The following is a 17,493-nucleotide window of genomic DNA, read 5'->3' as shown; positions in this document are numbered from 1 at the left end:
CGGGAAAATGCCAGGCTCCCAGTGAGAGGCGAGAAGGGAAGCGTGCGGGGAGAGAAGTGACACAAAGGCTGAGGTCCCAAGTGCCCCGCAAGAGTGGGGAGCCTGAGTCGTCAGGTCAGGAGCGCAGGGTATGTTCCCGTTCCTCCCGAGGCTGCTGTACAGGGCAGGGCTCAGCCTTCCAGCAGCAAGTGAACCACCCCAGCCTTCCTCCCCTGCTCTTCCAACACACGGACGACCATGCACCCCAGGGAGTGCTACCCTGTGCATCACAATGTTGGTTCCCCTTCCCCAAACCTCATCCCTACTCTCCCTCCATGAATGAAACTAGCAAGGTCATTTGGATTTAGCCAAGGTCATTCTGTAAAGGGTTCCCCACCCCCCCTTCCTGGGGATCACACACACAAAGCTGGGCTCTGCAGATCACCTCGGTGCACACAGTGGCACTGGATTCGGGACCTGGCACTTGAGACAGACTTTCTGAATGATTACAGACATGCCCCTTCATGGAAGGGGAGCCATGCAGAGCCAGCATGGGCAGGAAGGAGGCAGAGAGTGACCTTTTGCCGCAGTAGTGCAGCAAAAGCAGAAGGCGTGGGCAGTCAACACCACTGGACACCTCCATGGGCATCCTTCTGGAAGCCTCGGAAGTCATGTTCACACCCCAAAGCTGCCACTCAGTTAAAAAAAAAAGCTACTCCAGCCTTAGCTTCCTGATAAAAATACTGGACACTCTGAACAAGCATGATGCCCTCTTAGTACCTGCATTGCAAACCATAATGCACAAAAAGAGAGAGAAAAAGAAGAGGGGGTGAGGGGATGATGGGATGGAAATGGGGGACATTGATGGTGGAAAATGTGCATTGGTGGAAGGATGAGTGTTGGATCATTGTATGACTGAAACACAATCATGAACAGCTTTGTAATATAAGCATGAATATTCAATTTAAAAAAAAATTTAAAGGTATGGGACAGAGTGATAGCACAGCTGGGCAGGTAGGGCATTTGCCTTGCACACAGCCAACCCGGGTTCAATCCCCGGCATCCCATATGGTCACCCAAGCACCGCCAGGAGTAATTCCTGAGTGCAGAGCCAGTTGTAACCGAGCATCTCTGGGTGTGACCCAAAAAGAAAAAAAAAATTTTTTTTTAAAGGTATGGGTAACAAGAAACATTTTTTCTCAAGATGTCAACAGTCAACAGTAGGTACATTTTCCAATATTTTTTTCTTTAATTCGTTGTCTTGTACGAAGTCATAGACCTTCCCCCTGTCCTTCTGAGAATGAAATCCCTAGAAGTCTCAGTCCCCTCTGGGGCACCCTCCATGGCGCATGGCTCAGAGAGCTTCCTAGCAGGGGCTCCATCCGGTCCAGCCAATTACCAAGATGCAAAGCTCAGTGAGGTGGCAGTTAAGGATGCTTTGGTGTTCGGTGAGCCCCACCCACACTGCACCCACGGGAGCCCGGAAGGTACCTACCACTTGTCCAGGGTAAGTCCACTTAAGGTCGACCACCTCATTGTTAAACACAACGCAGGTCACTTCCACTGTCTCCCCTGCCTTGTAGACCGTCTGCAGCGCGTTCATCTCGAGCTCCAGCTCTGGTGTAGCTATGTAAAACAAACACAAGGACTTAATGCCATAGTTGAGTCTGAATGAATCCACATTGGTTCTGGAGTGATCTTTTTCTTTTTTTTAATTTGTTTGTTTTTTTTTTTTTGGCTTTTTAGATCACACCCGGTGATGCACAGGGGTTACTCCTGGCTCTGCACTCAGGAATTACTTCTGGCAGTGCTCAGGGGACCATATGGGATGCTGGGAATCGAACCCGGGTCGGCTTCATGCAAGGCAAGCCCTAGCCGCTGTGCTATCACTCCAGCCCCAATCTTTTTCTTTTTTAAACCCTTAAAAGTAAAATCGTGGGGCCAGAGAACTAGAGCAGGAATTACAGCACTTGCTTTCCATACAGCTGATGTTGGCTCAATCCTGAAACCGGATAGAGTCCCCTAAGCACTGCCAGGAGTAATTCCTGAGCAGAGCCAGAGGTAAAACCTGAGCACAGCTGGGTGTGGCCCCCAAACAAAACAAAACAAAAAGAATGTGCCTTTACCAAGACCAAAGATGAAAATTTCAGAAACCTTGGCCTTGAGTTGGCCTATGTAATCAAACATATGAGACAATAGAATAATTCTCTTTTATTTTTGTTTTTTAGTTGTCAGGCCTTACCCAGCAATCCTCAGGGACTACTTCTGGCTCTGCACTTAGGAATTACTCCTGGCAGTGCTCATAGGGACCATATGGGATGCCGGGGATTGAATCTGCATTGGCTACATGCAAGGCAAATGCTCTCCCCACTATACTATCGCATGGCTCCCCAAAACAAATTTTTTTTAAAATCTACATGCATAGGATTCTTTTTCCCTATCCAAGAACTCACACGAATGGAGGGATATTATCTCCCCAGTCCTGCCTATAGTTCCATTTTCTGCAGCAGAGTAGGGGAACCCCCCAAGAAGTGCTCAGCAAACTCAGGGGCCAATCCTCACAATTCTTGGCTAACCCAGCCGGGATGGTTGAAAACTAAGGCCCAAAGATGTAGCACAGGCACCCGCAGAGCCTCAACCAGCAGTGACCCTGTAGTTCACCAAAGAGGAGGAGGGGGTGAACTGGACAACAGCACCCGGGGTGGGGGGGGGGGTCCATGCCTTGCAGGCCCAAGACCCCAGACTCAACTCCTGGCACTGGATGCCCTTCCCCAGTGCTGCCAATCACCAGCCTACTATGAACCATCCAGACCAGATGGCAGAGCTGGGCCCCCCGATCACAGCTTGGGAGACCCCCGTGCCCAACATGAAAGTAAGTAAACAAGGGAGAGCACACCAGTACCTTTTAAAGCATAAACAGTAAATGAGAGGGTCCGGACGGTCTTGCCTCTGACAGTGGCCTCACAGAAGTAGGTCCCGCCAGGGAAGGTGCCATTAAAGCCTTGTCTGCTGTCGTACATGGCAGGGACCACCCCCTCACTGCTGAGTAACGTGACAGGAGTGTCTGGGTCCGTTGTGCGGCAAGGTATGATGGAGGTACCATCCTCATCCACGATGACTAAAGAATCTGTCAGTCCTAGAGGCACAAAGGCTACATCCGGGTCTGTGGTTTTAAAAAAAGAGAAACATATACTGTATTAGTTTCACCCTTTGCAGCTATGCAGAAGAATCACACACCCCTAAAAAAGGGTAAGAGAAAGATAGATAGGCAGACAGAAAGACAGACATATTGGTCTAGATAGAGTTATACAGATACAGGCAGAATTACATAGGTGCAGATGCCACCGACAGAGAGAGGTAGAGCTACAGGTACTGGTAAAGCACCTACAGATATAGTCTGCAAGTGCCTCCACAATCCAAATGCTACAAACAAACATCTGGGTTGTAGACACAGGTATGAATATGGACAGAAATAGACAAGGAAATACAGACAAAAGCACGACATGGTTACAGAAGATATAAATGGTAAAAAAAAAATCCAAAGAAGGGCCGGAGTGATAGGACAGTGGGTAAGGCGCTTGTAATTGACTCGGGTTCGATCCCTGGCATCCCATATGGTCCCCTGAGCCTGCCAGGAGTGATTCCTGAATGCAGAGCCAGGAGTAACCCCTGAGCATCGCTGAGTGTGACCCAAATAAGTAAAAAAAAAAAAAAAGAAGAAGAATTTGAATGTTAATATTTTAATGTTTTAAAGAGGGCTTTATTACTGTGGTGGGGGGCACACCCAGCAGTGTTCAGCGCTTACTTCTGGCTCTGTGCTCAAGGATCACTCCTGCTGGGCTCGGCTGTGTGCCAGGCAAATGTTCTACCCGCCATACTATCACTCTGGCTCAACTTGAAAATATTTCAGGGGCTGGAGCGATAGCACAGCGGGTAGGGCGTTTGCCTTGCATGTGGCCAACCTGGGTTCAATTCCCAGTGCCCCTGAGCACCACCAGGGGCAATTCCTGAGTTCGGAGCCAGGAGTAACCCCTGTGCATCACCGGGTGTGACGCAAAAAGCAAAAAAAAAAATTCAAAATTGTAATAGCAGCAATCTCTTTTGTGGGTTTTTTTGGCGTTTTTTGTTTGTTGGGCTTTTTTGGTTCATTTTTTTTGCCAACCCCAGCAGTGCTGGGGGCTCAGGTGGGGCCAGACACGGATAGGTCGGGCCCGTGTGTCCAGCAAGGCCGCCTGCGGGACCACCCTAGTTGCTGATCAGGCCGTTCCCATAGGTCCTCATTGACTCTAACGCTTTCTCCGGGTCCATCCGCCTCCTTCCTTGGGCAGTGCCAGGTCCCGGGCCTCACCTGGCACGTAGATGTAGATGTGGCGGCCCTCCACGTCGCTCTCGTCCAGGGTCTGCGTGTGGTTGTAGTAGCAGGTGTACAGCCCCGTGTGGGCGGCCGAGGCGTTGGCCACTTCCAGCACCTTCACAAAGAGGCCGCTGTTGGTCTCCTCGTTCCTGACCTCCACGTTGGAGTTCTCGTCCTCGGACGTGGGGTACAGCCAGTTCACTTCGCTCTCCCCCAGGCAGCGCAGAGAAAAGGACGAATTCAGCGGAACCACCTTCTCGTTCTCGTTGGGGAGGATGGAGGGGAAGGGCAGCTGAGCGGGGATGAGGCGCAGGCCTGTGGAGGGAAACGTGCCCTGAATCAGGGGCCGCAGCCAGAGAGGACAAGCCCCCCGCCCCCCACCGCCGGCCCCCACTACCGCCGCCCGCCCTGGAGCCCTGACAGAAGCACCAGGCCGCGGCAGGGAGGACAATGGCCATTTCTCCTCCCGAGTCCGCTGGCTGGCCTGGACGCCCATGAATGGCTCCCCATTATAGCAGCCCCTGCATCTGCTGAGGGCAGCAGAGGCTCCAAGAGCCTCAAAAGCTTCCCCGAGCAACCCCCGCCCCCGCCCCCCGCCCCAACCCACCCCTGCAAAACACTCCAACGGAGAGAGGGTGTTGATTCCAATTCCATATTTCAGACGCTGATGTGTGGCCATAAAATATCCCCAAGATGGCACGAACGCCAGCACATATGGGTTCTTCGGGGGCGCACACTCCCAGCAGAGGCGGCCCGAGGGGCGGGGGGAGGGGAGCGGGGTGGGGAGCGGAGGGGCACACAAAGCACCCAGCAGACGCCTCTCCCGTGGCTCGCCACGCTCCCGCCTGCCTTCTCGCTAATGGCTTCCAGCAGCCCGGGCCGGACAAGGGGGGCCTTTCATCCCAAACCCAGAGACAGAAAACCCTGAGCTCACTGTTGCACCTGAAACGCACCCCCTGCCCCCTCTGTCTGCAACTCCCACAGAGGAACGATTAGGACTCGAGTCTGGGTGCGTGGGCTTCAGTCTCCTGCAGGACCCAGCTCCAGGGAGAACCTCGTACCCCCCTCCCCACCCCCCACTCAGATTGCTGTAGCTGGTGAAGCTGGAACTTAAGCTCAGCCCTGACCTCAGAGCTGGGGAGCCCTTGAGGAGAACAGAACCCCGAAAGCAGGCTCCCTTCTGCTCTCTGCACATGGCTAACATCAGAGGCATGAATACACTTGCGTGACCTCCCTGCCCTGGAAAAAAACATACTGTTTTTTTGTGATGAACACCTGCAATTCATAAATATCGGGGTGGAAACTAAACGAGTTCAATAAATAATTCAACATATGGCCCCCACAGCCTTCCCTGGTGGAAAGGGATTAGTAAGATTCCCCATGAACCATTCCACTCCCGGCTAAAGGTGGTTCTGAGACTCTCCAGCCATTTCAGCATCTCCCGCTTCAGACAGGTATGACTGAAGATTTCCTTGGCAAGAATATTCCATTCTTCATTTCCTTCACGTCGTCTTGACTTTCTGGGATCACCAGCCTCCCCACTCCGGGAGAAAACTCACATCAGAAAAAAAGGAAGAGAGGAGCTGGAGCGATAGCATAGCGGGTAGGGAGTTTGCCTTGCACGCGGCCAACCCAGGTTTGATTCCCAGCATCCCATATGGTCCCCTGAGCACCACCAGGAGTAATTCCTGAGTGCAGAGCCAGGAGTAACCCCTGTGCATCACCGGGTGTGACCCAAAAAGCAAAAAAAAAAAAAAAAAAAGGAAGAGGGTAGCAAAGGTAGTGGGTACACTGAGAGGATGACGTCTCACTTTTTTTTTTCCATGCCAGGATGGCACCAATACTGAAGCTGTCCCCAGGGGCCACTCCTTGCAAATTAGAACTAACTCCTCCTAGCGAACAACCGGAGGTCTGAAATAGCAGCGTAGAATCTCCACTGTACTGCTTCAGAGGCTGGTGCAGAGGACACACACGTGACAGCCCCAGAGCACAGAGCTTGAAAATCAAGACCCCTCCGTGCCCCAGGACAACCCCTCTGAGGGGAAGCGGACCCCTACCTGTGAGGAGACAGCCTAGAAGCAGGAAAGTCCGGTGGTCAGTCCCCATCCTGGAGGAGCCTGGAGGAGGGCGAGAGAAAGCGTCTTGGTCAGCACCAACAGTCAGGAGCCGCCTTGTCCGGGAGCTGGACTCTGAGGAAAACTAGAACCGCGTCCCTTTGACCCAAAAGGTCCCTGTTTGAGACGCACGGTCCCAGCAGGTCTGACGGGCCCTCAGGCTGTGCCTGGCCCCTGAAAAACCCAACCCTTTTTTGCTCACATGCAGTCTGCAGATTCTGAAAAGCTCTCCGTTTGTTGTCTCAGAATGTGTCCAGAGTAGGGGAGAACTCTCCCTTTTTCAACTATTTAAGCGAAGAATGTGAAAAACAAATAAGCAGACGTATTTTTCTTCCCCTCGAGTCCAGCTTGTGTCTCAATACAGAGAAAGTCCCCGGCAGTCCCCTCCTCCCGGGGAGAGAGGCCAGAAGTCCCACAAACCTCATCCGATCGTGCCTTTCTCCCCCAGCGCTGGGAGTGTCCCGCTTACCACTGTCCCGTTGGACAGGGACGGGACCAGCCTCCAGTGTCACCTGCCCCCCGCCCACTTGCTCTCCCATTCATCCACACGGGTACACCTGGGACATGGGCATGGAAGGAGGCGCAGGACAGAAAGTGAGGAAGAGGAAGAGGCCCGAGGAATAATAGAGTGGGCAGGGCATTAGCCTTGCATACAGCCAACCCCGGTTCCGTTCCCAGCACCCGATACGGTCCCCTAACTTCCATCAGGAGTAAGGCCTGAGCACTGCAGGATGTAACCCGAAAACCAAATAAATAAGTGAAAGAAAGTGAGAAACGAACCAGGGGAGCAGGAAACAGCTGTACTGAAGCATACAGTACAGCTGTGAGACCGCCCCCCAAAGTCAGACCCTGGTACCACCTGGCCCCCCCGAACACCAGCAGGGAAAAATCCAAGGGGTCCCAAGTACAGCCAGGCTGAGCTTGTGCGGAGTGGCCCTAAATAAATACAGGGTTTTCTTTTTCCTTTCTTTTTAACAAAGAGAGAGAAAAGGGGGATGTCACGGAATTCCTGCCTTTGTGAGGCTGCAGGAAACCGTGGCGTAAAACTCCGTGGAAAGCAAAGGTTGTGTCCACGCTAAGGAAACAGCAGCAGCAGCAGCACCTGCCGCTGACTCCCCGCTCTCCCCTCCCTGCGTCCGCAGGATGAGGAGACGTGGGCAAGGAGGCTGAAATGCCACATCCAGCAGCAGAGCCAGCCAGGGGGGAGGGACCACGAAGGCAGAGGGTCCGGGAGGGAGCACCCTGGCCACAGTGCAGGTTGTTGTGCTCATGCTCGGGGGAGACTGGGACTCACCAGGCGGAGCCACATGATCCCCTGAGCACTGTGAGCACAATCCAGGAAGAGCCCCTGAGCACTGTTGGGAATTAAGATGGAGTCCAGCTGTCCCGGGGTAAATAGACCGAGCAGTCTATTCCAGCCATCTCTTTGAATAAGCCACTTCTCTGCACTTCTCCGCTCCCTCCTGAGCTCAGTCTCTTTTTTTTCCTCCTGCTGCACTTTCCAGCAGGGGTCTCACTGGAGTCACTAAAAGGCCAAAGGCCTGGGGACACGGCTCAGTTCTGGGGTGTCTCCCTGCAGACATGAGGCCTTGAGTTTGATTCCCTGCATCGTCCCTACGCCAAGTGTGATCCTAGCACTGCTGCCGGCATCCCCAGCGCCACAGCGCGCACACACACACACACACACACACACACACACACACACACACACACAAGCAACACAATGTGGAGTGTGAAAAGACAGAGATGAAGCAACAAAAGTGAAGGGAAGAGGGTGCCGGGTCTCACAGAAAAGAAGCATTAAGGGGCATGGGAGCAAACCCCAAGATAATGCCCCTTGAAGCACCCACTAGCCCGGACAGACAATACAGCAAGGGAAGACTTGCCTGGCAGGCAGCTGACCCAGGTTCAATCCTTGCCACCACATATGCTCCCCGCAAGCACCACCAGAGGTGACCCCTGAGCCCAGAGCCGGGACAGAATGCCCTGAGCACTACCAAGTGTGGCTTAAACACAAACCCCTCCCCGGCCCCACAGAAAACTGTCAGTAAAGACGCAGAGAGGGGCCACAGAGCAGGTAGCAGAGCTAGGATTCTAACGCACAGTCGGGGTCACACAAGAGCCCTGGGCTCATCCATCCCTCCACCCTGGGGTCTTGTCTCAGGGCAGGTGAGTGACTCAGCCTGGTGCCTTCCCCTTCTCCCTGCCCTGGTCCCCCAACTACTGCCTCCTGCAGCTCACCTTCTCTGCAAACCAGTGACAGAAAGCAGCGTCCGCCCCCCCCCCCAAGGCAGTCTGCACAGCACCGGTCCCCGGGATGCTGACCGCAAGGGCACACAGATTCTGCCCGGCTGCCACGATAGGAGGTGCCCAGCCAGGCTGCCCGGATACAGCACCACCAGCAGGGGAGGCCTTTGTGTTTGTCCATCGAAGTGTCAGCCTCCCACTGATAATCCACTTAGCGCACTTCAAAGGCGCCCTCCAAGGCTGGCTTCTATCTTGGTTTTATCACACTTATATCGCAACTTTCTTGCGCAGGCACCATCCTTGATCTCTAAAGCATTCCCGAACCCAGGGAGAGGGATTGCGGCTTGCGCCAGGCTGGCTCTGAGCACTGTTGGTGCAAGCTGGGCCCCAACCAGATTTCCTTCCCTGGGTCAAGTAGGAAGGGATATTTACCAACCTACCAAGTGGGCAATAAAAACAATGTGTGTGTGTGTGCGCGCACACACACACACACACACACACAGAGCAAGTGATAATGATGTGAACGCTGCGAATCAACATGTGTTTGCTTAAGACTTCCAACTCTCTCTTCTGAGAAGAGGGCTGCTGGCTAGAAACCCAAGCCGACTGGGGTACCCCGTGGCATCACTCACTGCAGCCGAGACTATGCTGTGGTTAATGATCACAGCATCTGCCCGACAACCGGTCATGGAAAACATGGGAGAGAAGGTGGGAACCCCTCCAGACGAGTCCGATTTGACTGGCCCCTGGCCCTCTCGCTTATTCAGTCACCTCTTCCCCGAGCTCACCAGGTCAGAGGTACAAATCATCAGAAACACAGCGCGGGCGAGCCAGCAAGGGCATGTCGCTTTGCAAGGAGGAGCAAAGGAATTTTCCCCAATCTTCTCGTTTTAAAAACAAAGAATTCCTCTCACACCCACTGAATTATCAGCCTGCAGCTCCAGTTCTGTGCAGCCCCAGTTTTAAAGGCATCATCCTTTACCCAGCATCCTGTACGGTCCATTGAGCACTATTAGGAGTGATCCCTGAGTGCAGAGCCAGAAGTAAGACCTGAGCACCGCTGGGTGCAGCCCAAAAATAAACCAAAAAAAGCCAAGGGCAGAGATGGGCAGGGCAGAGAGAGTGTACCATGTATGTAGGGGGCTCTGGGGTGCAGCCCTGAAGCAGCAAAAATAAATGCTAAGGCCTAAGGAATAAAGATATGGAAAGCATTGCTACAAGTTAGAGAAATAAACCAGGAGATGTTAGACAAGTGACTGAGGGCCTCCTTCCCTATCTTCTTCCATCCTCCTTCCTTCTCTTGCTAAAGATCCGTCCATCGCCTTAGATGAGGCTCTGACCCTACATCTGATTGTTGGTCCATCCCTTGGAAGCTCAAGCTCCATCTCTTCTTGCATAACCCTAAACTCCTTAGGGCCGGGAGATAGGACAGGAGGCGAGAGCTTGCCTTGACGCGGCTGCACCGGCTGCAACCCATCACCGCACACCCATCACCGTAAGGCGCCCTGAGCACTCCCAGGGGCTGCTCCGGACTGAGCACAAGGCCAGGAAGAGCCCCTAAGCATTGTTGGGTGTGTCCCCCAACAAGAGACGGACGGACAGACAGACAGACAGACAGACTGCAGTAATAACACATGCCTTGCTGGCTGGCCCGGCTGTATAATTGTAAGGACCAACTGCCTTGTTGAAGGTGCTTTGGAGACTGCAAGCTTGGCACCTCCAGTTGGTTCTCACGGGGACCGTGCAGAGCCCTGGGAGGTGTCAGAAGAGGGTGTCAGAAGAACGACCTCTTCTTCTGGTGGAGAAAGCAGCCCCTGCCTGCTGGGGCTGTGAATCTGGACTCAGGTTCAGCCCACGCGGCATCAGGCTCTCCAGATGATGCTGAGGTCCAGGATGTGATATAAGAGGTAGAAGCATGTGCTCTGCATGTGTGAGGCCTGGGTTCCCTCACCTGCACCAGGTGACCCCCGAGTAAAAACTACGGATGACCACTGCTCAACCACAAAACTAAGTGGGGCACTCTGGACACGGAGTGCCGAAAGGAGGTAAAGGGACATGCATGATACCCTTTCAGAACAGTACTGCCAACCACAGTGCCTAAGAGGGAAAGAGAAAGGGAGTGAGAGAGAGAGAGAGAGAGAGAGAGAGAGAGAGAGAGAGAGAGAGAGAGAGAGAGTGAGTGCATAAAGAGAAAGAGAGTGAGAGAGAGAGTGAGTGCATAAAGAGAAAGAGAGTGAGAGAGCGAGCGTGCTATAGTGTCAGGCTGCAGGAAATGGTGGGGGGGGCAGGTGGGAGGGAAATTGGGGACATGGATGGTGGGAAATGTGCTCTGGGTAGGGATGGGTCTTGAAACATTGTATGACTGACACTTGGTCACCAGCAACTTTGTAACTGTGTATCTCCTGGTGATTCAATTAAATAATTAAAAAAAAAAAACCCTGAGTGACACCTACACAACCATAAGAAATAAAATAGACATTTTAGTAAACCAAATCATCTGGCCACATAATCAGAGACACAAATCTGTTCGCAGGTGGCTTCTCTCTCAAAAACAAACAGACAAACAAAAACAAGCGAAAAAAGAAGAAGGAAAGCCTTCGGGTGCGACTCAAAACCACGTGCTACGCGGGAGGAAACCTCCTGAGCCCTACAGGGGTGAGTGAAGGAGCCCTTCCTTTGCTCGGAGCCAGAGTAAGCTGTCCCTGCTGCGGGTATTGCATTTCACCCCACCCAGGCGGGATTAGAGGCCACAGGAGACTCTCTCACAGTCCCCAAAGCCACTGACAACTTTTAGGCTCAGATTTCCAAGGTCCATTTAATTTCAGCTCTCCAGAGTTAATTCTAACCATGAAAATTACACAGCCTGCTTTTCTCTGGGGGACAAACATCCTGCAACCCAAACGCCTGTCTACACGGGTGCAACTTCACCCACAACCCGTTTTCCAGGACCTGCACTTTTGCCTGCTCTCCCTGGCTTCCATGAGACTTTCCAGGGATACGTGGAGGCTGGAGAATTTTGAAGCAGGAGCATTTTGTGGGACAGAAACTTGTAAACTTCTGTTCTCCCTCTCACTCAAAGATGACACCTCCACTTTACTGTTACTAAACCAGGGTGACTCCTCAAGGGAGAATCGGGCATAGTATGGAGAAGTTTGTTTGGCTTTAAGAGCACAGAGCTGGGGCTGAAGCAATAGCACAGCAAGTAGGGCGTCTGCCTTGCATGCAGCCAACCCAGGTTCAATTCCCAGCATCCCATATGGTCCCCTGAGCACCGCCAGGAGTAATTCTTGAGTGCAAAGCCAGGAGTAACCCCTGTACATTGCCAGGTGTGACCCAAAAAGAGCAAAAAAAAAGAGCACAGAGCCCCCCACTCCTAAACACACACACACACACACACACACACACACACACACACACACACACACACACACACACACACACACACACACACACACACACACACCCCAACTGGGGTTTCACTCATACAGGGAAAGGCAACTGCCTGCCTACCTTACCCCACAAGAGATTTCTGTTGCTTTTTTTGGGTAACGGAAACCCCCGTTTCCGGGGTGGGGGTGTCTGTCTCTGCTTGGGGGAAAGGGGGCGCCTTCTGCATGCCTCCATTTGCTTAGAATCGCAAAGCAGCCCATTGCCCGCAGCGGGTCCCTGCCGTTCTCCAGTCTGACCAGAAGATGGCAGTATTGGTCCAAGGACCTGCATTCCCCGGGATGCAGGCGCCGCGGCACACTGCGCAGCATCGTCCCGCATCCGAACTGCCAATCTCTTCCTTTCTCGGATCTCACTTCCAAGAGCCCGTGGTGACCTGAGCTCAACGCCCAGGAAGGAAGAGGGAAGTTGCTGCCGAACAAACCTAACACTCTGCGGGGGGTGAAGGACGGTCACCCACCACCGTGGCCCCTAGGAGCCCTCGGGAAGCAGGAAAACAAACGCGGCCAGCCCCCGCCAGCAGTGAAAGCCGATTCCAGAGCAGGCCGGGCGGCCCGGGGTTTTGTGGCTGGTTCTCTTGCAACTCTTGCATCTCAGGGTTTCCGCCCCTTCGGGGAGGGGGCCGCGCAGGCGATGTGCAATCTATTCGCGCGCCACTGTCACCCCTCACCAACACCCCTGGCGGGGCCCGAGACGACCGCGCGGCCCCAGAGCTGTGCGGGCTGATTGGAAACGACTGTTCCCCGTTGCACAATCAGTCTGAGTCGTCAAACAAACAAACAGCAAAAGGCGGCCTGCGCGGCGGGCCCCTGGGAAGGGCGGGGGGTGGGGGCTAGGAAAACCAAACTTGAAGACTTCTCCCACACACACATACACCCCGCCCACCTACGAGCGCCCGGGACCCTCCATCCTCATCCTGGCTCAGCTAGTTCCCACCCTAAAAGATTCAGAAGACCCCACCTCCGTGTGCAAGCGCGCCTGCTCCAAGTGCGCCCTTCGCCCACCCGGCTTTGCACGGAGCCCGCGAGGCGCCCACTGAGACCCGCGCTCGTCTTCCTATAAAGCCCCAGGGGTCTCGACTTTGCTGGAGGTGGGAGGGGTGGGAGCGATGGGGCCCCCAGTCCTGGGGGGCGCCAGATCCCGCTCCTGAACCCCGCCAGGGGGCGCCGCAGCCCCGCGAATCTTACCCCGCTCGCTGGCTCAGCCCTGCACCGGTTTCGGGTCCCAGACAGCGCAGTCCCTGCCGCTTTGCAGGCGAAGTTCCGCCCCGCGCGCTGAGCGCTCCTGCCACCGACACCCCGGCACGGCGAGAGTCGCCCCCTGCCTCCGGCGGCTCGGTAAGCCCCGGGGTCCGTATCTCCGACGGCCCACTCCGGGGGTCCGCGCCCCGGCCTCCGAACTCTTGACCTCAGAGCTGCTCGGGCCGCTGAGTCCGTCCGCAGCCTGACGCAAGGCGTTTTGCATTGTTTTCAACTGAAAACCTGAGAGGGGGCCGGACGGGGTGGAGGGAGAGGGGCCGGGAGGGGTGGAGAGGGATGGGGTTTAGGGTTACAACCGCGCGCCAGCGCCTCCTACGGGCCCTAAAGCACACGACAGCTGGCAGCGGCTCCAAGAAGAGGCTAGGACCAGTCTAGACTACGCCCCCTCGGTTTTTTAAGGACCAGAAGTTCCACCAGCGGGTCCCCACCCCCCTCACCCCTCTCCACCTACACCCCCCTCCCAACACACACCCCTAGTTCGGAGCTCGCCTTAACGGCGTCTGCCCAGCGCCTCTCCCTCACTTTTGCAGGGTAGAGAAAGGAAACGTCCGAGCTCTCTTTTCCCCCTCCTGTCCAGTACTGCTTGCAAGATTCTCTAGACCCAGAGCCCAGTTTATAACAAAAGGAAATGCCTCCGAGTCCGAGAGCAAAGGACAGCACGGCAGAAAGCGGAGAGCCAGAGTGGGAGCGATTTGCGCCCCCCCCGCGCCCCTTTTAGAGAGGGGGGTGGGGAGCCCGAGAGACATTCCACGCTCCACCTCCGACGGCTGATGCTGTGCGCGACCCCCGCGCGCGAGACGCCGAGAGCCGCACCTTTTCCGTTATTCGGTGGGCTTGAAGCGCTCCCCTATCCTTGTCACTTTTCCATCGGCGACGCTGAACCCTGTCCCAGCTCTCCCGGAGACCAGAGGGGGCGTCCCAGGCTCTGGGTTCAGCAGCAGGAAGGCGCGGGCCACCACGTCCCCAGGCCGCATCCCGGCCCCGCGCGCCGCCCACGGCCGGTCCCCAGGAGGCACAGGACTGGCCCGCCTCGGCGCCAGACGCGTTTGCAGCTGGAAAGCCCGGCCTGCCGCCCCTCCCCCTGCACCCCTCCCCAGCTCCAGGCCCGGAGTAAAATTCACCGGGGGGCCGGGATCGGGGCTGCGGATCTGGGTCGCTCTAGGTTTTAAGGGTTGATGCGAGGACCATTGGGTGAGCTCCCGGGGTGCCTTCCCTCGCAACCGTCCCTCTTCTCCCGCACCCCTTTCCGCTCTCGAGACTCCGGTCCTGTCGTGGAGTCCCACTCCACTTAGGTCAGACCAAAAGCCAGAAACGAACACAGGGAGTGACGGCGTAAAAGGGCCCGTCCAGGAGTTCCAGAGAGAGAGAGAGAGAGAGAGACCTTTTATCTCGAGAAGCGCGCAAAGGAGCCAGCCAGGGTTGGGGCGAGCGGTTAGGGCGAGCCAGGGCAGGAGGGAGACGCAAAGCAGCATCACCAGGGTCCGGGAGGGTCAGCTTGGGGTGGTGGTGGGGGGGATAAAACGTAAAATGAAAATAACAGAGCCAGCTCGCCAGAAAAAAAAAAAAATGAGGCCAGTAAATCCAGAGTATTGAGCAATTCCGCCGCGGAGCCAAAAAGCATTTCCCACACGGCTCAGCACTGGCTTTCCAAGGCAGTCGGACCCGATCCGGGCGCCCTGGAGCCCCGGTGGGTCGCTCCCCCTCGAGATGCTAGGGACACTCGGTGTGCACACGCCGCGGCTCGGCAAAGCCCGGGGAAGCCTGCACGTCGCTCTCGGGCCGCGGGAGATGGGGGTGGGGGGGGGACCACCGCCAGCCCGCCGGCCAGATGCGACCCAGGCCCCTGGCTAGCGGCGCGCACACACCTGGCCGGGCGGCCCGGGCTCCGGCCCCTGCGGGACACACTCCGAGCTGGCCGAAGGACCCGTTCGGAAAAGAACCGCTGAGCACCCGTGGGGTCCGAGCCAAGTGGACGCCGGCCGCCCCTCTCGGGCGCCGCCGAGAGTCGTTCATCTGTGTGGAAAACCCGATTTCCAGGTGGAGGGGCAGAGGGTGGGGGAAGGAGGGGCGCGAGGCCACCGCTCCGGAGTCCGCTGGGGCCCGGCGCGGGACAACCGCTGTGCGAGCGCCACGCATCCTTGCCTAGGAGCTCGGCGCTCGGGGGGCCTGAAGGGGTGAGGGGTGGGGGGCACGAGGCGAGGGAGTCTGGCTCCCCGTTCGTCTTACCTGCTAGCGGATTCCTGGGATCCGAGTCGTGTCTAACTACCCCCAAAAGAAGTTTGGTACTTTTCTGGCGACTATTCTTCTCGTCCTGCTTTGTAGCAGCACCGCCCCCGACTTTTCCAGAAACAATTCCACGGAGAAAGGGGGCGCGCAGAGAAAGAGTAGGGATGGGGTGGGGTGAATGAGACCCCCTCCCCAATAAAAAACAATGAGGGCCCCTTGGAAGGGCAGCCCGAAATTCCTCAAATCACAGTTACTGGAATGCGAGGCGACGACGACTTCTTCACTCGGGCCCAAATGTGTTTGTCATTATTCCAGACCGCCCGCCTGCGCCGCCTGCGCCCCCGCGCTCAGGGCGCGCACCCCGAGCGCACCACGGGGCTGGCGCCCGAGCTCCAGGGCAACGCAAAGGCAAAGAAGCACCCGGACCCGACGCCCAGCTCGTGCCTCCGCACGGCCGGGTCCCGGGGCGGCCACCGCGGAGTTAGGTCGGGCCAGGTCTTGCAACCCGCTGCAGCGCCGTCCAGCAAATACGCGCCGTGCGCACCCAGCGGGCATCCAGGGTCCGGCCTCCTCCAGCCGAGCCCTTCACGCCTCCCCAGCCTCGCACCCCCCAGTGCGCGCCCCACTCGGCGCTCTGCCCTCCCCACCTCCCGCGGTCCGCCCGCCGCGCCCCTCACCACCCGCTGCAGAGCTGTCCCGCCAAACCGCCAGCCCGGAATGAAAATACTCATTAAAAACCTGTCGCCTTGCTAGACCCACCGCCAAGAAGAGGGCAAGCATCTCCGTCCCCATTCTCAACATTGCTGGGTGCTTGTTCCAGTAGGCAAGAACAGCAAACCCCCCCCCACACACACACACACACACGCCAGTCCCCAAAGAAACCTCAAAAATGTCAGACCAAACCATTTCTTTGGGAGGCCATAGAGTTGTTGGAAAAACATTACTTTCAAAAATAGACCTTTTAAAAAGAATTTTTTAAACCCTAGACTTAGAACTCTAGAGTTATCTAAGTTCTGCATTTCCCTTCAAGGGAAATTTATTCAAAATTAATTACCTTCTGGGCATACAACCGGAATTCAAGTCCAGTTGGGGTTTTTTTTTGTTTTTGTTTTTGTATTTTTTTTCTCATTGCCCGAAGTTCGAGCGAAATTTACTTCACTTCCAGTCCAAAAGGCCTGATCAGAGACTCCTTTTCTCAAAAACAAATGGGTTTTTTTCCCCCCCTCTTCTCTTACCTTCTTCTCCTCCTATGTCAATTCGCAATGAAGATCCTACATATGGAGTCAAAAGCTTGTCCACTGCCCTCGGGTCCTCTCCTGTCGTCCCCTCCTCTGTTTCTCTCCCTCAAGCGCCAACCGTAATGGGCTCAAAAACCGCGTTTTGTAATTGATTCAATGTTATAGTCCATCCTTCTAAAACTAATCATTTGCTCTAAGTAAATAGCTGTCAGGAAATGAAGCCCCCCCTCCCCACCCGGCCTCTTCAAAATAAAAGTTTCCCTCGAACTCCGTATGCTCTCAATCGCCTCCCTCCAGATTGCGCCTTGGCTCTTTGCTCTTACGCAATCAGGGGGTCTAGCCCCAACCCCCAGACTTCGACAACAACTGGGGGGGGGGCTTGAGGCGGGGAGAAGCCGACCAGATGGGGTGGGGGTGGTGGAACTGGCCGTGTTGATGTTCTGTCGGGGGGGGGGGGCGGAGGTTCGTGCAAAAACCAACTGCCCATCGTTACCAGAATGAGTTTGACTTCTGCTTTGGAAGATATTTTCCAACGCTGATACATTGTTTTTGTGTTGGCTTTGAAAGGGAGAGGAACGTGTATACATTTTTTTTTTGAGGGGGGGCAGTGAAGGCCCCGAGAGTGAATA

The 17,493-nt window shown here is 55.4% G+C and overlaps 1 protein-coding gene across 4 annotated transcripts in view; it reads right to left on the bottom strand.

Moving 5' to 3' along the window:
• Nucleotides 1-16,987, bottom strand: part of PDGFRA (platelet derived growth factor receptor alpha) — a 51,007-nt gene extending 34,020 nt beyond the window's left edge. The window contains exons 1-5 of one of the 4 annotated variants that reach the window (XM_055138006.1): nucleotides 16,862-16,987; nucleotides 6,391-6,450; nucleotides 4,328-4,648; nucleotides 2,882-3,142; nucleotides 1,475-1,605 (exon numbers count right to left, since the gene is read on the bottom strand). In XM_055138006.1, the coding sequence (XP_054993981.1) occupies nucleotides 1,475-1,605; nucleotides 2,882-3,142; nucleotides 4,328-4,648; nucleotides 6,391-6,439 (762 nt within the window). In that variant the 5' untranslated portion in view covers nucleotides 6,440-6,450; nucleotides 16,862-16,987. Of the gene's footprint in view, nucleotides 1-1,474; nucleotides 1,606-2,881; nucleotides 3,143-4,327; nucleotides 4,649-6,390; nucleotides 6,451-13,328; nucleotides 13,491-15,626; nucleotides 15,716-16,385; nucleotides 16,405-16,861 lie in introns of those variants that run through there. The other 3 variants (XM_055138008.1, XM_055138009.1, XM_055138007.1) reach the window with 3 other exon arrangements.
• Between the last annotated feature and the right edge of the window lie 506 nt (nucleotides 16,988-17,493).

This window comes from Sorex araneus, chromosome 5 (genome assembly GCF_027595985.1).
Source record: "Sorex araneus isolate mSorAra2 chromosome 5, mSorAra2.pri, whole genome shotgun sequence".
Taxonomy (NCBI): Eukaryota; Metazoa; Chordata; class Mammalia; order Eulipotyphla; family Soricidae; genus Sorex; species Sorex araneus.
Note: the sequence above shows the minus strand (reverse complement) of the source record. Positions and strands in the feature narration are given on the sequence as shown.